Here is a 24434-nt window from a genome sequence, read left to right as displayed (position 1 = left end):
TCTTTGTCAAGTATTGGGCAAGTCCAGTTGGTGTCCATTAGACTTATTCACATATGATATATAAATTTTATGCTTGCTGTGGATGGGTAGTGCCCTTTGATAAAGTTAATGAACTCATTCACTCACTAACTATTCTTGACATTTCCATGCTCATTTGCTGCAGGTGGCGTCCTTTTGGTGATCTCAAGAACAAAAAGAAATGGTATATTGTGCATAACATTTTGTATACATCTGTAATTTATGTGTATATAAAGTATATATTACAGATATCTCGTCTCTTTCTGGCCTTGTGTTGCATACGCATTATTTTAAATTAATAATTTTTTACAGTTTTCTCACGTTTATTCTCATCAACTACATACGACCCGTGAGGTTAATCAAAATTTACTTATTTCGATAAAGGATTTTTTTCATACATTTTAATTGGTTCATAGATAAAAATATTTTACATTTTCAAAGGTTACATTTAGATTTTTAATTTTTTTATAAAATTTTACATTTTACATTTACATTTTACAAAGCTTCAGCATAGGGTGTAACTTAATTTTTCTGCAAATGAAAGTTTATGGTTGTATGTTTTTTGCAAAAAAATACTGGTATAATTTTTACTCTGATTAGCTGTAGTTATTTTTGTGTTATATGTACAGTCTTTAAAATTATTAGAATATGTAGTAGGTACTGCATATTATGCATAAAATTTATAACCAACATTGATAACAAGATGGGAAATGTTCAAGTTACTGTCTCTCTCCAAATATTTCACTGTAAAAATTGTTTTACTGCAGTTTGAAAGGTGCCAAAGTCGGCCTTTGCATTGTGGTGTGCATTAGACATCACGAAATAGAATTTAGTAAAAGCATTGAATCATATTTCACTTAGCATTTCAAGGAGTTTGAGTAATAGGAGTTGAATGGTGGCATTGCTTATAGAAAATTATGAGTGCCAGAAGATTGATATACTTTTTTAAGCCAAATTGAATGTGACATTGCCTAGACCCCTAAGTACACATGTAAACATTTTGTTTAATTAGAGTTTTGTCAACAGTAAAAAAGGCCCTTACATCTCTAAGCTCCCCCTCCCCCTCCCTTAAGAGGAATATATTGTGTCCTCATTTTCCGAAGCTGCACAAGGTCAAAGGTGAAAGTATCATGATAACCAAGCATTAACGGTGTAGCTTTTCTTTGGTACTGTTGTCTGACTCACATTTCTCTTTGAAATCCTTGGGTTGAATTTTATCCTGCAGGTAGATTATGCATGCACACTTGAAGAAGTGCAGTAGCATTAATTCTCTGCAGGAAGATTCCTAGATTCAGGCTTATATGCAAAATGTGAGTTATGGATCTGGAGAAGGGAATGATAGGCTGCTTATATGCAAAATGTGAGTTATGGATCTGGAGAAGGGAATGATAGGCTGCTTATATGCAAAATGTGAGTTATGGAGTTGGTTTTCCTTTTAAACATTACTTTGAATACATTGCAGGTTGTTCCAACACAATATAAAGTAATGGAAAAAAACAAAGAAATAACATGATGCTTAAGAAATATATAAAATATATTAGTGAGGATTAGGTAGATAGAAATGCCATCAATAAGTATGCTGCTTGTGTTGACCATTTGTGATTTGAACTTGCCTAATGTCTTATAGGTTTAGCATTCTGTTTCTTCTACTGAAATTTTAATATTTTCTTCATATTTCCTTGTTGGTTAAATCTGTTTATAATGTTTTTATTTTATTTTATGTATTTACATTTGTTTTTGACTTGTTACAGATATGGTTTATGAATTGCTGCATATCAACCCAGTATGTCTAGAATCTATTTATTTTCTTCTTTTCTTATATTATACAGCTTTCTGTTCCAATTTAGAAATTTTCTGACTATTTCAAACCAGTGCAACAAATTAAATAAAATGATGGTTATCAAGTAAGACATTTTCCATAGCCTGTAATAGTTTGTTATAGTTATACATGGTAGGAATTAAGCTTTTCATTTAAAATGTGTCTATTTGGTTTTCCACTGAAGTGTCACCACAGCATATAGTAGGGTTTATGGCTTTATGAACTTATGCTTTTAGGTACTGCAGGTTCATTTTGATTGGTTTGTTTGATTTTGAGGCAAATCAAAGAATTAAAAACTCCAATGAGATGAATGTTTAGATTTTTTTTTTAAAAAAAAGTTATATTGTGAATTAAACTCCAATGAGATCAATGTTTAGATGAATGTTTGGATTGGGGGCATAATTAAACTTTATGGTTGAGGCTGACATGATTTTCTCTTTGTAACAGGTCAATGAGTTCAAGTCTATAGAAAAGTTTAAAATTTTCAATACAAACAATTTGTAAGTCATATTGCCTTAACATGTTAGAATTGTCTATTTGGCTTAGTACTAACAGTCAATGTTACAAGTGGGTCAACCTGAATGCTATCAAGAGGCTTGTGGAAGCTGATGCACTCAAGATGGAGATCATTCCAAACCCGAAGGTTTGTATCACTTTCTTACCATGTCGTCTCTGGTGGATTTCTGATTTCTAAATTATAAAATTGGCTGCAGGTGGTCAATGGAATCAAGGTTCTTCAACTGGAAACTGCAGTTGGTGCGGCAATTAGGGTAGAAAATTGTACCAGTTATGGTTATGATGTATTAAAATGTAAAAAGTTCTGTCTAACCATGTGTTTTCCGTACGTGATTAAGTTTTTTGATCATGCTATTGGTATCAATGTACCTCGATTGTGATTTCTTATGTCTTATTCATGAATTTTCATTTTAATACGTTTTCAAATTAAATTATACATTTTTAAATTGGATTTGTGACGTTTCTATAATATTTTTTTTTATTTTTTATGATCTTTAGCGGCGTTTTTGGAAAAAGCGCCGCTAAAGGTCAGGTTTTTTAGCGGCGTTTGTGGGAAAAGCGTCGCTAAAGAACTTGACTTTTAGTGGCTTTTTTGGAAAAGCGTCGCTAAAGGTCATGTTCTTTAGCGGCGTTTGTGAAAAAAGCGTCGCTAAAGATCATGTTCTTAGCGATATTTGTGAAAAAAGCGCCGCTAAAGATCATGTTCTTTAGCGGCATTTGTGAAAAAAGCGCCGCAAAAGGTCATGTTCTTTAGCGGCGTTTGTAGGTAAAGCGCCGCTAAAGATCATGTTCTTTAGCGGTGTTTTTTCAAATAAACGCCGCAAAAGTTAGCGATGTTGTCAATAGCGGCATTTTTTGCGGCGCTAATGAAAGCGCCGCTAAAGGCCTAAAAAACGCCACTAAAAGCCTGTTTTGGTGTAGTGTATATACATTTTGTCACAAAATGAGCGTACCAAATTTATATATTTCTAATATAAGTATATTAAATAAGCTAAGCTAAATCTTGATTATGAATACATTATTTTAGAAATAATAATAGCAATGGCAATGTGCTGAAGTTTCATGGCATGTTGTCCACGACTTCATCAATAAAACGACATAACGTGGAGAGTGAAGATCCACCGTCCATCAAAGCCTTCCTACTCCGATCACTCATCTCTTTCATCCTCTTCCGAACGTCACTATCATGTTCCATCAACCGCCTGATTCCTCTCTCTATTGTTTCCGCCTTCACAAGTTCAACCTCACCCCCGCCATCTATCCTGTAGTCCATTTTAATCTCCACCGCTAATCCCAACTCCTTCACCAATTGCAACGCGTTCAGCTGTTGCTCTGCGTAGAGCGGCCACGTCGCCATTGGCACTCCAAACCATATACTCTCCAATGTCGAGTTCCAGCCGCAGTGCGACACAAACCCTCCTGTCGCAGGATGGCCCAAGATGGCCAATTGTGGTGCCCACCCGATGATCTTACCAATCTCAGCCGTTCGATCCAAGAATCCTTCCGGTAACACCTCTGCCATATTCTCGTAATCAGTCGGGTGTCCCATCTTACCGTTTACTTGCTCCGGGGCTCGACGTAGAGACCACAAGAATCGGAGCCCACTCTGCTCCAGTGCACAAGCGATTTCCTTTACCTGATTTGCACTAAAACCTCCCCTGCTTCCAAAGCAGAGAAACACCACAGATGAACGTGGTTGTTGGTCGAGCCATTGCATGATTGAGTCATAATTCTGATGGACCCCACTACAGCCTTCAGTATTCAATATGGGTCCCACCGGGTAAACGGGTGGAAGCTTACAGTTAGAAAGGGAGTCAACTGCATGTGATTCGAGCTCTAAAAATGTATTTACCATGATGCCCTTCATTTCTCTCACTTGTTTCGCCACGGAAAGGAATAAACCAAAACCTTCAGGCTTGAACGTTACAGATGGAAAGAGTTTAGTGGAAACCGGGTTGACATATGATGGAATAGTGAACTCAGTCTCCGAGTCTGTTAACTCAACGAACTCAAAGTTTTGCTCATCATGAAGAGCTTGAGTGAAAAATAGGAAGCCAAGAAAACCAGCACCCGAAGTACAAAACAGATAGCTAGGAACGCCGAAGTCGTTAGCCAAGTCTCTAAAAGAAGTACAAAATAAGTCGAGAACAAACCCGGCGAGTCGAGGTGAGCCGGGAACTGAGTTCGAGTGCTCAACTATTTTGGTGACGGCCTCTCTCACAAGTGGTTCATGGGTTTGAACTACACTCCCAATAAAGTTAGCCGCATCTGTGTCTTGATCAAGTTGAGGGAGGTGAATGAATTTGATGCGACTGGTGGTGCTGGTGGCGGTGAGAGAGTCGGCGTAGGCGGTGCGTTCATCGTCGACGGTTCGCTCGATGATGAGAACGGAGATGGAGAGGTTGGAATTGAGATCCACTAAAAGCTTAGCCACTTCAACTGTGGATACCAAATGGCCCTTTGCAGGGAATGGGATGAACACTAGCTCCGCTTTCTTCATCTTCGAAATGAAAACGGAAACAGGAAAGAGAAGTTAAGTGTGGAAGAGTTTAACAGCGAAGGATGGGAAAGCTGATTGGGTTTGTGTGGTTTAGTTTTCTCCAGCTTATTAATAAAGACGAGAGTGCGTCAGTCAGAAAAGCTAAATGGTGCCAAGTATGAGGTCATTGCTTTGCTGTCGCAACGTCTGGAATTTATTGGGATCTTCATTGTTGAGTTATAATCGGATTAATTAGATAATAATAGAAAGTTTATTTTTGCTAACCAAGCTTATTTTATTAAGGTTTATTTGATTGTGAGTTAGATTTAATTTTGGGCAAAATTAAATTAACAACTTTCTTTAAAATTCTATATTTTTTTTAGTCTTTTGCTTCTTTTTTTTATTATTTTGTTTTGCTTAACAGTAGAGGTGCTCGTGGGCCGGGCGGCCCGCCCAAAATATGGGAGGGTTTGGGTAAAAATATAGGCCCGAAATATGGGCTTGGGCAATAAAATGAGGCCCGTTTAGAAAACGGGCCGGGTCTCGGGCACCACTTTTTCATAAATATATTTATTTTTTAAATTTTAAAATATTTTTACATACTTTTTTAATTTTTTTTAATTTTAAAATATTTTTAAAATACTTTTTTTAATTTTTTTAATTTTAAAATATTTTTAAAATACTTTTTTTAATTTTTTTAATTTTAAAATATTTTTAAAATATATTTTTTAAAATTTTTAAAATTTTTAAAATAAAAATGGGCCGGGCCGGGCCCGGGCTTATGATTTTTTCCCGGGCCGGGCCTGGGCAAAATCTTAGGCCCATATTTCGGGCCGGGCCCGGGCCTAGGACCCGGGCCGAAATTTTTTTATGGGCCCGGCCCGAACCCGGCCCGGCCCGTCCCATGAGCACCTCTACTTAACAGTCATGCTAGCTTTGACTATTCTCCGTTTTTTTTTCTCTCCCTCCAACTCTCTCTTTCTTTATTTTTTCTTATTCACTTTTTGTGCTTTCTTTATTTTTTTTCTCTCTTTCCTTATTTTTTCTTATTCACTTTTTGTGTTTTCTTTGTTTTTGTTTGTAAATTTATTTTATATGTATCTCTGAAGTATTCACAAATTAGGATGGATAAATAAAGATGCATGCCTTCTCTAAAATTCTATCAGCCACCAATAATTTTCTTAGAAAGTGAGTGAATAATGAATTATTTCACAAGTTGATTTGGACTCGTGTTATCTTTAAGTTTTGCTTTTTTTTTTTATTGTTTAACAAGTATTTACTTTTAAGAGTTTTTGTCTACTCTTGTAGCACATTTTTTAGTAGTGCTTATACAATCTTACTTTTGTAAGTGATTTTAGGAATGATTTTGTTGTTGTTCTCTCCAAATTGGTGAGTGTGTAGTTCTTTTTCTAATTTTTTTTGGAACCATTTGAGACTAATTTTTTTATTGTATTAAGTGCTTGCAATTACTCTAAATATGTCGCATTTAAATTGTGATAGAGCTAATTATTAGCGTGTCATAATGTTCATTTGATGTTGAGGCTTAAACATTTACTGTGTTCATAGAGCTTGTCCTTCGTTGCTTACGATAAATGTTTGTTGTTTTCTTTTCTTCGAATTGTATAGTCCTATTCATGAAATAAATTAATGAATTTCTCTTTAAGAAATTGAGAATAAAAAATTGGGAATAGACTTTGCTGATTTTAAAAAAAAAATAATAGAGTTTTAGGTCAATTTTAATATTATTTAGAGAAATAAGTTAATTTTGGCTTATGAGGCAAAAGCACTCTTTATAGGATCCGTTTTTTAGAAAATGGCCTTTACAAAACTGTTTTGTGTCAATAAAGGTTTATTGGTTAAACATATGGTATTTTGTTAGTGTGATCTTGGTATGTTTTCATTTTTAATTCATTTTTAAGATATTTTAAATTTATTTCTTTATATAGACTAAATATTAAATATTTAATTATATGATAAAAATATTTTTCAATATATAATATGATATTAAATATATTTTATTTTTTAAAACATCAACTAACTATTTTGATATATTTTTCTTGTTATTTTTAACTGTTTAATTCATGTTTTTAATTAATAATTTTTATTTACATAGACAAAATAATAAATAATTATATGATAAAATATATTTTTCAATATATATTATTATGTTAAATATATTTTATTTAAAATATCAACTACATGTTTTGATATTTTTTTATATTTTTTAAAAATATATTTTTTAACAAAACGGTTTGTTTTGCACAATAGTAATTTGAACGTAAGTAACATCTAGGGAAGATGAACGCCTAACCAGTAACACCCCATACCCGACCCGGTCGCCAGGTCCGAGCTATGAGATGTATAATCAGTACCAAAACAACTTCATTTAAACATAATGTATTTCTCCATCATTATAAGAACTCAAATTCACAAACATGATTATTATATTAGTATATCATAATATATTTCAAACTGGAGTTTATACGAGCTTTCAAAAGCTCTTTTGATGACCCGAGAGCATTGGAGGACTAAAATGCAAAATTTTCAAATATTTCAAGTTGATGTCGCAACATCAAGGAATTAATGTCGTGACCTCTAAAACAGTATACATACTTCAAGACCCGAGGACCAAATTGCAAAGTTTTCCAAACTATACCAAATGGACGTCGCGACCTTAGAGTTCAATGTCGTGACTTCAAAGGTTGGCATCACGACATTCAATGGGTGGTGTTGTATCCTTGAAGACAGTAACCAACTTTCCAACAAGATGATCAAATTGTAAAACTTTTAAAACATTATAGAGTCGATGTCGCGACATTAATAGGGTACGTCACGACGAGATAGCCTAGCGTCGTGACATTCTCAATAGTCCACTATGTTCCAAATTCCATACATGTAACACCCCCTAACCCCAAACTGTCGCCGAAACAGGGTTACGAGGCATTACCGGACATATCAAACAATTTACAAATAATTCTTAAATAAATAACCAACATATTAAAATAATTCATAAATACATATAAATTTCACTAATTGACTCCATTCATTTTTTCTTTTATAAAAAATTCGGCAACATTTCTGCTTATTTTTATATAAAACCCCCTGCAAAATTTCAAAACATAAGCAACCCAATTCCAAGATTTCAACCAAGGCATTTATATACTTAAATCTTACTTGACATATTGACATAACAACTTAATTAATAAAAATCCTATTATCATTTCTAATTAACACTTAAAATTAATTAAGCCATTTCAATTTGATACCAATGCCATGAAGGACTTCTACCATTTTACTAATATAATCATCAAAACACATAATATCTTACTTTACAACAAAACTATATAACATACCAAAATAACCATCATAATTCTTATGTACATGCCACTTTCATTTAAGGAAGAAAACATCACCAAAATCTCTATGCAGGAGTCGGGATTGTCTTGGATGCTGAACCGAGACTCTGACCCCTTTTTAACCTGCGCACGGAAACAAGCTTACGCTAAGTATTGTATACTCAGTGGTATTACCATAATTCAAATTATAATGGAAATAAAGAATTATAATTACCAAGCATGTAACTCTCCAATTTCTTAAATATCAATTTATTCATAAATTTTCATTATTTGACAATAACAATACAATATTGAGCTATTATTCAATCTCAATCACCTATCATAATTTTAAATTTTCTCATATTCAATACGGCTATCGATCAAATTCATTTGATTTTCTCATTTCAATTATTCACCCTATTAACAATCTGGACTTTGACTGATACACGGATTCCAACCCAAACACACCAGTACAGCACATTGTGCCTAAAACGGTACATAGTACCGATCGATATCGACACATAAGTGCTCAGAACGACACACGAGGTGCTGAAACGACACATAAAGTTCCTGAGATACGACACATAAAGTGCCTGATCGGCAAAGCCGATAAATCCCGTACTCTTCTAAATCCTATGGCATGCCAATTATATCCGACTCAGCCCAACTAGTTAATAGGGTATATAAATTTCACAATCTAATTTTCACTTTTATTTCAAGAATTCATTTTCAATATCAATTATACTTTTTTCATTCACTAATTAAAACACAGTTCAATACCAACAAATATTTTCCTTATTCAATTTAATTTTTCCAAATTCAATTCAATAAAGTTACTTACCTTATTATATGCTTACCATACACATAATTTAAATTTAACATCAAATAATAAATAATTTGAATTATAGTAATACAAACCAGAATTCTCTTCGGATTTAATCCTCGACGATCTTTTCTTTTCCTTTTTAGGCCGATGCTTCAGGCAAACTCACATTTAACTATCTAATTTTTATCATATTTTCATAATTTTGAATTTATTTCAATTTAATCCCTAAAATTCAAAACTTATAGTTTAGTTCACAATTTAATCCTTTTATAAACTCTAACTAGAAACTCTATCAAATAAACCCTTAATTCCATCATTTATTCAACATAAACCCTACTCAAAAATCTATTAACTTTCAAATTTTCAACTTAAATCCAAGAGTATTTCACTCTAGGATTCCAAAAACATCAAATTTATGAGAAAAGGACTTGATTTAGCTTACCTATTAAACTTCAAGCTTCAAATCCCTAGTTTTCCCTTTTATTTTCTTTTCCCTCTCCTTTCTTTCTTTTTCGTCTGTTCTCTGTTTCTTTTTAGCTATTCTGTTTCTCTTTTTCTATTCTTTTATTTCATTTGTTTTCTTTTATGCATTAGTTAATAATAATATATTATTATTATCATATAATAATATTTTATTCACAAATATCTTTTACTTAAATTATAAGAAAATGTTTTATTTTATTACAAGTGTGTTTTTATATATTTTACACATTTATTATTTTATCACCACACAATTGTCTTTATCTTATTTGTTTCCTATAATATATTATCTTAATTTTAATTAATATAATTTATAATATTTTAATTTAATAATATTTTTATAATATAAATCAAGAAAAATCTAAGATTTTTCCTTCTATTGCCTCCTAAACTTAAGCCATTGGCTTATTTACCTATTTAGTCCCTCTTATTTTATTTTAATCTATGATTAAACTTTCACTTCTATTGTAATTTAATCATTTTTACTAATTACTCTTAATTAAGCTAAATTCACCTATCTAAAACCTAATTAAACACACAACTAGTCTAGTAAATATTTCTAATAATTACTTTCGAACTCAATTTACTAAGACGGAGGCTCGATAATGTACTTTTCTGATGCCCGTGAATTTTTGGGTCATTACCATACATTTTCAAGTTAACATAAGACTCCAATGGTTGGTTATAAGGCCCCAAAACTACCATTCCCACACCTATGATAGTTCATCATACGATTACCAATCCAATCACACATTTTCCATACATAAAATAAGCTTTACACCATGCAAAACATACAAACATACCATAATTCTCAAATACCATATTGTTATTCATCATTATGTCTTGTTTAACTACACTTTGCCACCTTAACTTACCAACTTGTGCAAATTAAGATCATCACACAAATGGCATGAAACACATCCAAAACCATGGATTAAATAGTTCACTTATCAATCCTAGCATACAAATTCAACCATAGTCACAATTGCCACATAAAAATTCACTCAAAATGACCATTTGCACAATTAATTACTCGTATATACATGCCACAATATTTAGACACAAAATGAACATAATTCTATCATCTTATTAATAGTGTATGCTTCACGTTGATTTGGCTCGGCAAGTTCTGGAAGGTGATGATCTACAAGCAGAGAAGCAACTAGAGTAAGCATATATATGTTTAGTAAGTTCAAATGGAAAATACTATGCTTACCTTGATCATATATAAGCATATTAAATACCAAACATTTTGGCATACAATTGATCATCCTTGGCACATAATGTCATAGCTAAACACATGCCAATATTGACAACCAAATAGGTTAGGCACATTATGTAACACCCCTTAACCCCAAACTGTCGCCGAAACAGGGTTACGAGGCACTACCGGACATAACAAACAATTTACAATTAATTCTTAGATAAATATCTAACATATTAAAATACAACATAATTTCTTATAAATTTTACTAGTCGACTTCATTCATTTTACTTTTTTTTTATAAATTTCGGTAGCATTTCTGCTTATTTTTACATAAAACCCCCTACAAGTTTCAAGATTATAACCCAACCAATTCCAATGTTCCAACCAATTTCGACATATTCCCTTTTTATAAACATAAAACCTCACCTGTAAATTTCAAAAAGCATAACCCAACCAATTCTAATGTTACAACCGATATTTATATTCTCACACATATTTAAAATCATATTTAACATTTCAGCTACCATCATAAAGATTGTATAAAAAGATTTATCGAATAACATTTATTGCATCTAAACTACATAATTTGTAACATAATACATCAAAATTAAGTTTACTATACATGCCATAATTTTAAAGTGTTGAGTTCGAAATACCAACAGTGGTGGATAGTGTGGATAAGTTCCCGACTATTCCCGAATTCTCGAGCTGGACTGGTAACACTATAAAACAAAGAAAAGAAAAAGGGATAAGCATATAGCTTAGTAAGTAAGCATATGACAAATAAACAAATTTCTAACATGATTTCAATGAAACATAACTCTAATCACACATAAATTTCATTGTTTATTCAATTTCCAGCAAGCTGTTTTTCTGCATCACGGTCACTAATTTATTTTTATCTGGAGCTACAGTGCTCCAAATTAAGTTTCGTAAATTTTTCTTGAAACTAGACTCGTATACCATTCTACATTCTTTGGGGGTTCCCAAGAATCTGATCTCACGAAGCCAAAACTCACTTTTACTGAATTTAGCAAACAATTTATTCTCTCTCAGAATCTGCAATACAGTTCTCAAATGTTCGGCGTGCTCGGATTCATCCGGAGAATAAATTAAAATGTCATCTATGAACACCACCATGAACTTATCCAAATACGGTCGGAAAATTCGGTTCATCAAATCCATAAAAATAGCCGGAGCATTAGTTAAACCAAAAGACATCACCAGAAATTCATAGTGTCCATACCTCGTTTTGAAAGCAGTTTGTGGCATATCTGACTCTCTAACTCTCAACTGATAGTAACCAGATCTCAGATCAATCTTCGAAAACACTGTTGCTCCTTTTAGTTGGTCAAACAAATCATCAATTCTCGGCAAAGGATACTTGTTCTTTATAGTCACTTTGTTGAGCTGACGATAGTCAATAAAAAGTCTCATAGAGCCGTCTTTCTTTTTCACAAATAGTACAGGAGCACCCCAGGGAGAAAAACTCGGTCTCACAAATCCTTTATTTGTCAACTCTTGTAACTGAGCTTTTAATTCTTTCAACTCAGTCGGATCTATCCGATACGGAGCAATAGAAATCGGTGCAGTACCAGGTAACAAGTCAATAGCAAACTCAACTTCTCTAATCGGAGGTAACCCTGGTAGTTCCTCTGGAAATACGTCCAGAAATTCACAGACTACCGGTATTGATTCAAGCTTCGACTCAGTTATACCAGTATTCAACACATAAGCAAGATAAGCTTCACATCATTTTCTCATGTATTTCTGAGCAGACATGTGTGAGATCACCATAGGCAATTTATTCGGCTCCTCTACTTCGACCCGAAGAATTTCACCATTTTCACACTTCAATTCAAGGATTTTCTGTCTACAATTTACTTTGCCATCATGCAACACCAACCAATTCATCACCAAAATAACATCAAACTCATCAAATGGTAACAACATTAAATTAGCCGGGAAACAGTGACCTTGAATCATCAAAGGACAATTCTTGCAAACTTTATCGACTAAAACATATTTGCCTAAAGGATTTGATACTTTAACCACAAATTCAGTATTTTCAACAGGTAAATTCTTATTAGATACTAAATTCACACATACATATGAATGAGTAGACCCAGGGTCAATCAAAGCAACAACATCAATATCATGAAGAGAAAATGTACCAGTAATCACGTCAGGAGATGATGCATCCTCACGAGCACGTATGGCATAAGCTCTGGCAGGCGCTCTAGTTTCGGGTCTCCTGGCTGTATCTTTCACCACGCTTTTACCGCTAACTCTGCTTCCAGCATTTTTCGGTGGTCTACCTCTACTAACAGTATCACCCGATCCAACTCTTTGTAATCTTTCTTCTAGAGAACCACATCTGAAACAGGCTCGTCTAAATCCCCAACACTCACCAACATGTTGCCTGCCACACTGTTGACACTCGGGTCTATTATTCCCCACATTGCCCATATTTGCCATTGAAGTAGCTTGAGTTTTAGCACCAGAGTATGACTTCCCTCGATCTCTACGTGAATACCCAGCTGAACCAGTTGATCGTAGATTCATCTCTTTAAACTTCTTTGATTGGGATTGAAATGTCTTGCTCATTGACCTTTTTCTTACATCTTGAGCTTCAATCTCCGCTTTTCTCTTTTCTTTACTCAGTTCTTCAGCCTTGCAAACTCGATCAACCAGTAATACAAATTCTTTCAATTCTAAAATCCCGACATACAATCTGATATCTTCATTTAACCCCTTTTCGAATCTTTTGCACATGATGGCCTCTGTGGACACACATTCCTGGGCATATTTGCTGAACCTGACAAACTCCCTTTCATATTCTGCCACAGACATTCGGCCCTGCTTCAATTCGAGAAACTCCTTGCATTTTTTATCAATAAACCGTTGGCTTATGTATTTCTTTCTGAATTCTTCCTGGAAGAAATCCCATGTAACTCTTTCTTTCGGAACCACAGATACTAGTGTTTTCCACCAACGGTATGTTGAAACCTTCAGTAAAGATATAGCACATTTCAAGCATTCCTCGGGAGTACAAGATAGCTCATCAAAAACCCAAATAGAGTTTTCAAGCCAAAACTCTGCTTTTTCTAGATCATCATCTATATTTTCTCTAAAATCCTCAGTCCCTTGCTTTCGAATTTTATCAACTGGAGGTTTACTCAATCTTACCAACTCAGCACCTTGTGGAGCTACGGGGACTAGTTGAGGAATAGAAGGAGGTGGAGGAGGTTGAACATTCGGGTTTGCTCGAACAAATTCTGTATACCAATTGTTCATCATATGAAGAAATGTTTCTCGAGCCTCATCCTAACTTTGTGTTTCGTGTCTACTTTCCTCAGGCGCGGTCCCTTGCGTGGGAGCCGGTGCATTACTTTCCACATCATCCATTACAGCTCGGTCGGGTTCTATTTACTATATAAAAAAATAAACACAATTTAAAATGTTAGAAATCACCACACTATCATAATATTTTTATGGCATGTATAGATAGACTTTCACGCATATTTTGTTAGTCCGAGAACTGGCTAAATCGTAGCTCTGATACCACTAAATATAACACCCCTTAACCCCAAACTGTCACCGAAACAGGGTTACGAGGTACTACCGGACATAACAAAAAATTTACAATTAATTCTTAGATAAATATCTAACATATTAAAATACAACATAATTTTTTATAAATTTTACTAGTTGACTTCATTCATTTTACCCTTTTTTTATAAATTTCGGCAGCATTTCTGCTTATTTTTACATAAAGCCCCTTGCAAGTTTCAAGATTATAACCCAACCAATTCCAATGTTTCAACCAATTTCGACATATTCCCTTTTTATAAACATACAACCTCACCTGTAAATTTCCAGAAGCATAACCCAACCAATTCTAGTGTTACAACTGATATTTATATTCTCACATATATTTAAAATCATATTTAACATTTCAGCTACCATCATAAAGATTGCATAAAAAGATTTATCGAATAACATTTATTGCATCTAGACTAAATACTTTGTAACATAATACATCAAAATTAAGTCTACTATACATGCCATATTTTTAAAGTGTTGATTTCAAAATACCAACAGTGGTGGATAGTGTGGATAAGTTCCCAACTATTCCCGAATTCCCGAGCTGGACTGGTAACACTGTAAAAAAAAAAGAAAAGAAAAAGGGATAAGCATATAGCTTAGTAAGTAAGCATATGACAAATAAACAAATTTCTAACATGATTTCAATGAAACATAACTCTATTCACACATAAATTTCATTGTTTATTCAATTTCCAGCAAGTTGTTTTTCTGCATCACGGTCACTAATTTATTTTTATCTGGAGCTACAGGGCTTCAAATTAAGTTCTATAATTTTTTTCTTAAAACTATACTTTTACACCTTCCTACCATAAAATTTTCAGAATTTTTGGTGTAGCTAATTAGTACAGTTTATTCTTTAATCTTCCTCTATTTCACTGCTTGACAACTCTGACCCCTCTTCACTAAAATTTACTTAACTCTTTGTATGAAATTCAAACGATGTTTTTGTTTATTTCTCCTGAAAATGGACTCATTGAGGAATTAAAGAATCTAAATTTCAAGCCATAATTAGTTTTGTACAAGTTTTGGTGATTTTCCAAAATTGGAATAGGGGATTTCAAAATCAATTCAACCCTGTCTCACTAAAATTCAAATAACCCAAAATATATAACTCTTTTGCTTGCTCTGTTTCTTTCATATGAAAATAGACTCATTCAGATTCAACTTCATATATTATTTAATCTCTAATTCAATTTCCACCATTTATGGTGATTTTTCAAATTTGCTCAACTGCTGTTATTCAAAACGGTTTTATTTCTAAATTTACTCTTTTGTAGTTTGAATATTACATACCATCTTACATTTGGGTCGATTAAGTATCAAACTCAATATTCCCCACATAATCTTGTCCATTTTATATATACATTCACCTTTCCAATTTCCTTATTGAACACTCAAAATATTATCCGCTACTCGGTGGATTCAGCACTTAGCAACCACCAAAAATTCAGTGACACGGGGAATCAGCACATAGCAACCCCTTTCACAATTAAGGATACGATGGAATTAGCACTTAGCAACCACCTTTATATTCAGTGAAACGGGGAATCAGCACTTAGCAACCCCTTTCACGATCAAAGATACGGTGGAATCAGCACATAGCAACCACCTTTATATTCAGTGCTATGGGGAATCAGCACTTAGCAACCCCTTTCACAATCAAAGATACGGTGGGATCAGCATTTAGCAACCACCTCTAGAGTCAATAATTCGGGGAATCAGCACTTAACAACCCCTCGGGGAATCAGCATTTAGCAACTCCTTTTTATTCAATGTATTCTGGCCTATTCCGAGTGTTCAATCGGAAACCTGATTTTTCAACATTTTACCACATTTCCCATCTTAACTACATTTTTAGGATCTATATCGAATATTTATTTTATATTCAATCAAATCTCAACAATATATTGAATAACGTTAAAATATTGCATTAAGTCATATAAATACTTACCTCGGTGCAAAATATTATAATTTTGCAATTTACTCCACGATCTTTTCCTTTCCCCGTTTGAGATTGTCTTCTTGCCTTTCTTGATTATGAGCTAGAGAAAGTGAAAAAACCCTAGCTATGGCTTCCTTCAAATTTCGGCAGCAACTAATGAAGATGGACACCATTTTTCCATCTTTTTCCCATTTTAATTTTATTTATTTACTAATGACTAAAATGACCTTACTTAAAAAAATATATTTCACTAATCCTATGCCTATTTTTGTCCATCAATTAACTAATGGTCTAATTACCACTTAAGGACCTCTAATTTAAAATTTCATAACAATTGGACACCTCTAACATGTAGAACTCAACTTTTGCACTTTTTACAATTTAGTTCTTTTGACTAAATTGAGTGCCCAAACGTCGAAATTTTCGAACGAAATTTTTACAAAATTTTTCAATAAAATTGTAGACCATAAAAATATAATGATAATAATATTTTCCCTCGTAGGATTTGTGGTCCCGAAACCACTGTTCCGACTAGGCCCAGAGTCGGGCTATTACACATTAACATATCAAGAATAACATCATTTCATACCAAAGCATTCCAATTTGACCCACAAATCATGATAAGATATCAATGCCACATTTTATCATCAACCCATAAGATTACATCATTTACACAAAATCCATTTCAATACATTTTCAAGTTTCCAATTTCAGTTATAGTGTTTTGTTAGATGGAACCCTAGTAAAACAGACTTGGATAAACAGGTGAACTAAACCACACCAAGTTGCTCGTTCGAGCTAAAATTATATCAGGTTGGCCATTTGGGCTTAACCTATACCACATCACATTAGATTACTTGTAACGACTCATTTTTCAATGGTGTCAAAAATGATGGTTTTGGAACCCCATTTTCGATGTTCGGTTCCATATATTTAAGATGTTAGTATTAAATTTTATTAACGTTTGGTCCCTTAATTTTGTCAAATTGGTAGTTAATTAATGTATAAATATTACATTGTAAAAGTTTATTGCTATAGATTTTTAATTGATCAAGGAACCAATTGAGCAATTGGACCAATTTTAAAATGCCAAACGGTGGTGGATGTTGATTACAATCCACTAACATTGGCTAATTATGCTTAAGGTTTTATTAGTTAATGGTAAATTAAATTAATCTTAATTAATTAAGTTTAAATTAAGTATATAAGTTAAAATGATTAAAGAAAAACAAAGCATTTTCATTCATCTTATTCTCCGTCACCAAAATAAGAAAGAAAAATAGGGTTTCAAGCAATTCAACTTTTTATCCCTCAAATTGGTAAGATTTCAAGTCATTTTCTTATAATTTTTATGTTTTTGAGGTCATGGGAGCTTGATTTAGCTAGCCTATGTACCAATTTGCAAAACTATTAGAATTTCTAAAAGTTACCATTTATGGTTTCTTGAAGAAATTTGTATTAAATTGTTAGATTTTAAGCTTAGAAGTGTAAAAGAGCTAGGCTGTAAAGTTTAATTGCTAGTTTTTGAACATATGGAATAAAGTGCATAGATTTCAAATTTGATGTGAAGTTTCTATAATTATTGATAGTTGAGGGTCTTAAAAGGATGTAATTGATATCGGTTTCAAAATTGAAACTCAAATTTGAAAGTTATATCAATTTTGATTTTATGGACTAAATTGAATAAAATGAAAAACTTTAGAGATATTCAAAAAAATGAAATTGAATTGATTCTTGCATATAATATGTTATAAAATGTTTGGTACTAATAAATTGAACTGAATTATTGTATAGATTGAGAATTGAACCAAACCAAGGATAATTGGGGAAAAGGCAAAATTGTTGAAAAGCCCTTGAGGATCCAACTTAATTGCTGATTTTTCGAAGTAAGTTCATATGGTATGATTGTATTTAAATTGTTATCCATTTGAATTATGAATATGTGTATGTTTGATTGTAATTTGAATTGTTTGCAATGCGGTACAAAATGTGAGATATGAGCTAAATTGTAAAGAAATGATCTTATGTGTTAAATATGCCCGAGTGAGCGTAATAAAAGATAGGATACGATTGGTATGTCAATAGGGTTATATGTGTGCTTGTACGAGATATGTGATAGTACGGGATAATTGGTTGTATGGAGATCATTACTAATTATATCGGGATGCAACATTTGTTGCGGATCATCGAGTATTGTATGTCTCTAAGGAGACCTTGATATGGCGGAGAGATGTATTGTTATACGATTATACGAATGATTGCTTATAAGCTTTGCTAATGTGGCACTGATGACCAATCCCATGTGACACGTGGCACCTCTCATTATGGAATGTGGTGGACATAAAATAAAAAATTTAAAAATATATAAATTAATTTAAAAAGTATATATATTTTCACATCAAAAATGAATATGAACGTACGGTTTTCTAAATTTATTATAGACGTTCTTTAGTAAGTTTATATGTTTTAAATTTTTTATAAAAATCAATTTTTAGGTTATTATTATTTTAAAAATATATAAAATTTAAACTTAAAACATAAAAATATGTACACATAAATAAATATAAAAAGCCTATGATATTTTGAAAAATATATAAAATGTACAATATATGATATATAAATAAATAATAATAAAATTTTCTAAATTTAAAAAATATAAATATATAAAAGAACTAAAATTTATAAATATATAAATTTAAATATACATAAACATATAAAAACTAAAATAATATTTACAATGAATTTGGAAACATGGTTGTCCAGATGCATTTGAATCCAGACAATCACCTATCTAATTCACTTTTGATGTTTTTTTTACTTTTTATTAATTTATATATTTAAAAATAATAATAACCTAATATTTCATAAAAATAAATATATATAAACTTACTAAAAATATATATATGGAATAAATTTTGACATATGAGTGTCCAGATTTAGATATCTCTAGACAACCATTTGTTTAGGTTCATTCTTGATGTGAAATATTACACTTTTTATTATTAATTTATGGGAAATTATTTGGTACATTACCAGTGGAGTTTTTAGACTCTACAAGTAGGGTCAAGGGGTTGACAAGTCCTACTAAAATGTTAAAAAAACAAAGAGAAACATGTCAGCTTTTTAAAGCTACATGTGGATAAAAAAATACTCTATGAGTGTACAAAATATTCACCCTTAATTTATATACTTTAAAATATTTTTTTATAATTTATGCTCGTTAAGTGTTATGCTGATAGGTTGCCACATGTCATCATTGGATTGGCCATTAATGCCACATCAACACAAACTAACTATGTTAGTGTAGAGGTACCAACCTAGTGAATGAATACAAGTTTATATACCAACTAGGTAAAAAAATACCAACTAGATACTTTTATACGAATTCAGGAGACAACCTACATATTAATTTTATTTTTTAGTAAGTTTATATGTTTTTATTTATTTATAAAACATCATATTGTTCTTGTTGTTTTGAAATTTAAAATATATATAAATTAATAAAAAGTAAAGAAAAAATTACATAAAATAATCATAGAAAGATGGTTGACTAAATTTAAATGCAACTGGACAACTGTTTGTCTAGAATCATTATAGACGCAATTTTATTTCATTTATACATTTATATATTTTTATTTATATGTTATATATTACCACAACCTCGATAAAAATTCATAAAATTAACGTAAGTTCAAAATCATAAAAAAAATTCAAACTAACACAAATTTTGACATAATACATAAGAGAAGGTATTACAAAACCACACCTCCAACACCAAATCAACCTCCGACTTTTTTACCCTTTCTTCTCATTTTGGAGTTTCTTAATTTCATCACCGTAAACAAATTTATGAAGCAGACTTTTTTCATCTCATATTTATTAATAATTTATTTATTCATATATCAATTATGATTATAATTACAATTGGTGTTGCAATCACTTTTTATAACATCATATATTTATTTATTAATTTATAAGTTGTGATAAAAAATAAGAATTGTAATAATTTATAAACTAAACATCTTAATCTTCCATTCTAACCAAATGAACCAAACAAAGTAATTTTATATTGCATCCCCATAATACTATTTATGAGACATGTCTAACATTCAGCATGTGAAGTATACGGTGTTAAGGTTCTGGTGCTCATGGATACACCACAATATGATAGAGGTACTAATATGGACATTTTATTCGAATAAGTACCATATTCCACATTGTGTGAAAATGTAGGATCCACCCTATATTAAGGAAAAGAGTTACAAATTCTAGTATGAAGTTTCCATTTGATGGAGTGAAGATTAGGACAGGCAAAAAAGTGCCTCCCTCCACCCCACCCATTGGATCTTTTTACTTGGTTTTACATTAACGATGGTTGTGGTGTCATACCAATGATACTTCGAGAACCATTGGCGGAAGTTTCTCAAAACTGGGTTCAATCAATCAGTATAGAAGCCCAAAGAAAGAATAGGTCAAAGTACCTTTTTTACTCTCGTCTCCAGAAGTAGTGACCACACGTCTATTAAATGTTGATTGGCTAAATTGATACGTGGCCAAGTGGTTGAAGTCATCATTTTGAACTCTGCTAACATGTTTTTTTTTCTAGAAGTCACGCCTGTAGTAATGTTTAATTCTCCATTATTTTTTAAAGAGATAAATATCTTATCATGAAGTATATTTTATTTTTATGGGTTTAGGTTAAACCTTTAACCTTTTAATAAATGAAATCAACAATTACTACATCATATCTTATAATTTATTAAATTGATTTCATCACCTAAAGTAACATTATAATCATTTATCCATAAATTTCAATTATTCTTAATAAAATAACGATGTGATATATTAACTCAAGTGTTAATAGTTAATTTGACTTTTAAATTATAGTTAAATATTGTTTAACATTTTTAAAATTTTAAATAATAATTTTAAAAAATTCTAAAATTATCTTAGTTTTAAAAAATCTGAAATTTATAATTAATTTTAAAAATTATAGATATGCAAAAATTTTAATCACATATTTTTAAATGAGTAGACAGGGAAGTACATTGTCGTCCCTTTTTTGCTCATTAAACTACCTAAGGCTGAAAAATGGGTTTTTTATAAAATTAATTCAAAATTTTAATTAATTATAAAATAACTCACTTTTTTTATTATGTATGTAAATAAACTGAAATGAATAATAAAAGTTAGTGGAGTAATAAATTTACCATGTCAGTCAATTATTGACTATTAGATTAAAAGAATAATTTTTTGGTGGAATCAATTTATTTGACACTACTTTTATAAATATTAAAAATATCAATATTTCTGAATATTTTAAGGTCTAAAATAAATAATAGCGATTGAGCCATAAAATGATTATTTAATGTGTTAAAATTTTTATTTAAATAATTATTTTTTAATAAAAAATCAGATTTGTGACACTGAGTATAGATGTGATTGTGGAACTCTCTTTTTTAGGTAACTCCAATGCAAAATACTTATATATAGTTTATGGGGAATTTTGTATGATTACTAGTTTGCTGAAGTATTTAATGAGGTCTGACCCAAAAATGGCTGCTAGCTCTTAATTAACGATTCGAGAAGGGTTTCTATTAGGTTCTTTCTTTTTATATCGTACAGGAAGGATAGCTTCATAACTAATACAGTGGTGTTAACCTTCACTATGGTTTCACTAAATACAATTTTAATTTTAAATATTTTAAAAAAATAATCCATTTTTTTAAAAATTTAACATATTAAGGTGATAGCGTCATTCTCTATAACTCCACCACTATTATTTATGTTTAGCCTCCCAAAATATTTAGAAATACTAATATTTCTCTAATATTTATACAAGTGTCGTCAAATAAATTAGCTCTACCAAAAAGATTGGTTTTTTTTTTAATCTAGTAGCCAATGATTGACTGATGTGGCAAGTTAATGGTGCCAATATTGCCTACTAGATTTCGACTAATAAAATTAACCAAATCAATCTACACATCTTTAGAATCAAATTTGCAAACAGAAAATGAAGAAATAGGACAAAGCTCCAAGGCGTGTATCAAGCCACTATCTTTAAGGTTATATTCGCCCCCACCTATATTCGATGTGCAAAAGAGTTTCAAGCAAATTAACCTCGATGATACAATGAAGCCGTTGACTATTTGCGTTTTGCACTGACGAGGATAATCCACAAAGCACTGAGCAATGTATAATAATAAACTCAATTTTCACAAAAAATTTCTGAAGTAACTCTTTATACAACAATCTAATAATATTAGAAAATGAGGAAGGATAGAAAGAATTCTTAAAACTTGTTGGTGTAATTTCCAAATGAAATCTCATTCCTATTTATAGGAATTTTCATGTCTCTTCTTAGATACATCTTTCAATAGGTGTCTTTTCGAATAATAACATCTTTAAAAGATATATAATTATTCATCTAATATTATAACTATTTAAGTAATATAGTTTGAATAATTATAATTCTTTTTCAAAAATCAAGTGATATAACTCTATACCAATGACCAAAAGATTTAACTTTTGATTAATTACACCCATATATTTATAGTTATTGGAACACTATAAATATTTGAAAATGTTCCAACAATCTCCCCCCATTTTCAAAATATTTTAGATTTTGATATTCTTGGAAATCAATTTGCATAAATGGTGTCTTACGATTGAACCTTCACTTAGTGAAAACATGTTAAAGTTAATCGAAATTGCATGGTAGACTAAGCTTTGAACCAACTATTCTGTTTGATTAATCGAACACATCTCACACAATGATTTCAATATCGGTCAATGCATAGTATCCATGGACACCATTATGGCCATGTGTCTATGTCCTCTTTTCATAAGTGTTGTTAGAGCCAAGCCCTTGAGCTCCTAGAAGCGGCCACACTTCCACTAACATAGGTAGATCCCATTAAGAGTGTTCTCGTAATTATAAGACTCTAACATATTTATGTTATATGTCGATTAAGAGTACATTACTCATCATTCCCTTATCATTACAGGTACCTAGCACTTTAATCTTAGGATGGATTTATTTATAGTGCTAACAGTCACATACTAATGATGTACTTTGTCTCATTGAACTAAAGACTTGACGTTATACCAAGCATTGAGTTGAATTTCCATCATGGGTGGCTCTAATTAATGGGCTTGCGTTATACCAAGTGTGGTTTCGGTCGATTTTGCGTCTTTGTTTCTCTGCTTCTAGGTGCCGCTTTTTGTTAGTTTTAGGGTACCTCTCGGGTTATTTTTACCTAATTTATTTTTGGCCGAACACACTCTCCTCCCTCATCTTTTCTTTTCTTCTTTCCTTTCGGTTTCTTCTTCTCTTATTGCCGATTTTTCCCCTTCTCTTTTCCCTCTTCTTTGCTTTGTATGCCGGATCTTTTTCTCTTCTCCTTTTTTCTCTATTGACCGAATTACCTTCTTTTACTGTTTGTGATTTCAACCTTCTTTTATTCTTTTTGACTGAGACATATCTCTTTTTTGTTTGAGTGTGGTGTAGCTGAACATTATCATTCGTAGTATCGTTCTCTACGTTGATCTTTCTCCACTGCTTCTTACGGTTCCTGTGCTGCAGGATTTTGATTATCGATTTTCCTTGAAAAGTGGTGTAGTGTAAGTGTTGTGAAGTCGTCGAAATCACTCTCTCATTCCTCAATCAAGATATCTGTCAACAAGTTTGAAGTCAATCTTCATCGGTTGTAAAAGTGGGCTAAGCCATTTTTGTTAGTCGAGATTTTGGGTGTTCATGGATTTAGGTGCACCTTTGCAATCAGGTGTGTAATCACCCCACTGCAACCGTAAATCGGTGAAAAGCTGAAAAGCCTTAAAACGCGGCGTTTGAGACCACAAGGGCATGCGAACGCTCGAGTGGTAAGCCCAACTTGCGATTCGTGGTAAAATTATTGAAAAACCCTCAAAGGGTAAAATTACCAAAATATCCTTGAAGGGTAAAATTACCGAAATACCCTCGAAGGGTAAAATTACTGAAATACCCTCGAAGGGAAAAATTACCAAAATACCTTCGAAGGGTAAAATTACTGAAATACCCTCAAGGGGTAAAATTACTGAAACACCTTCGAAGGGTAAAATTACAAAAATACCCTCGAAGGGTAAATTATCGAAGTACCCCCAAAGGATAAAATTATCGAAATACCCCCGAAGGGTAAAATGACTGTTATACCCCTAAGAGTTG

The 24434-nt window shown here is 32.0% G+C and overlaps 3 protein-coding genes across 4 annotated transcripts; 1 reads left to right on the top strand and 2 right to left on the bottom strand.

Annotated features, from left to right (window-relative positions):
- The first annotated feature begins 457 nt into the window (after window positions 1-457).
- Window positions 458-2767, top strand: LOC105778119 (UTP--glucose-1-phosphate uridylyltransferase). Of its 2 annotated transcripts, XR_008197587.1 has the most exons (3): window positions 458-1428; window positions 2285-2480; window positions 2551-2767. XR_008197587.1 is itself a non-coding variant. In XM_052633153.1 (2 exons), exons 1-2 carry the CDS (start codon window positions 2358-2360, stop codon window positions 2731-2733), a joined length of 306 nt encoding a protein of 101 aa, XP_052489113.1. In that variant the 5' UTR covers window positions 1808-2357; the 3' UTR covers window positions 2734-2767. The 2 variants fall into 2 exon arrangements, 1 of the variants encoding a protein (XP_052489113.1); XM_052633153.1 differs by lacking the exon at window positions 458-1428 and having other exon boundaries at window positions 1808-2480.
- A 517-nt stretch (window positions 2768-3284) lies between these two features.
- On the bottom strand, window positions 3285-4954 carry LOC105802268 (anthocyanidin 3-O-glucosyltransferase 2). The gene has a single exon (XM_012633812.2). It carries the CDS (start codon window positions 4851-4853, stop codon window positions 3414-3416), a length of 1440 nt encoding a protein of 479 aa, XP_012489266.1. The 5' UTR covers window positions 4854-4954; the 3' UTR covers window positions 3285-3413.
- A 6148-nt stretch (window positions 4955-11102) lies between these two features.
- LOC105764332 (uncharacterized) lies at window positions 11103-13977 on the bottom strand. The gene is made up of 4 exons (XM_052633832.1): window positions 12888-13977; window positions 12276-12335; window positions 11927-12020; window positions 11103-11106 (listed from the first exon to the last, which is right to left on the bottom strand). The coding sequence occupies exons 1-4, from the start codon at window positions 13975-13977 to the stop codon at window positions 11103-11105; spliced, it is 1248 nt and encodes a 415-aa protein (XP_052489792.1).
- Window positions 13978-24434: the final 10457 nt, after the last annotated feature.

This window comes from Gossypium raimondii, chromosome 7 (genome assembly GCF_025698545.1).
Source record: "Gossypium raimondii isolate GPD5lz chromosome 7, ASM2569854v1, whole genome shotgun sequence".
NCBI classification, from domain to species: domain Eukaryota; kingdom Viridiplantae; phylum Streptophyta; class Magnoliopsida; order Malvales; family Malvaceae; genus Gossypium; species Gossypium raimondii.
The sequence above is the reverse complement of the archived record's forward strand: the minus strand, read 5'-3'. Positions and strand labels throughout refer to the sequence as shown.

What these genes read in the sequence shown, in the direction of transcription:
- LOC105778119 (XM_052633153.1), top strand. Translation starts at nt 2,358, where the DNA reads ATGTTAGAATTGTCTATTTGGCTTAGTACTAACAGTCAATGTTACAAG. An exon ending in AGATCATTCCAAACCCGAAG is followed by an intron (nt 2,481 to 2,550) that starts GTTTGTATCACT and finishes AATTGGCTGCAG; the next exon opens with GTGGTCAATGGAATCAAGGT.
- LOC105764332 (XM_052633832.1), bottom strand. Translation starts at nt 13,977, where the DNA reads ATGAACAATTGGTATACAGAATTTGTTCGAGCAAACCCGAATGTTCAA. An exon ending in AGCTTATGCCATACGTGCTC is followed by an intron (nt 12,336 to 12,887) that starts GTGAGGATGCAT and finishes ACGTATTTCCAG; the next exon opens with AGGAACTACCAGGGTTACCT. An exon ending in TGCTATTGACTTGTTACCTG is followed by an intron (nt 12,021 to 12,275) that starts GTACTGCACCGA and finishes ACCAACTAAAAG; the next exon opens with GAGCAACAGTGTTTTCGAAG.
- LOC105802268 (XM_012633812.2), bottom strand. Translation starts at nt 4,853, where the DNA reads ATGAAGAAAGCGGAGCTAGTGTTCATCCCATTCCCTGCAAAGGGCCAT.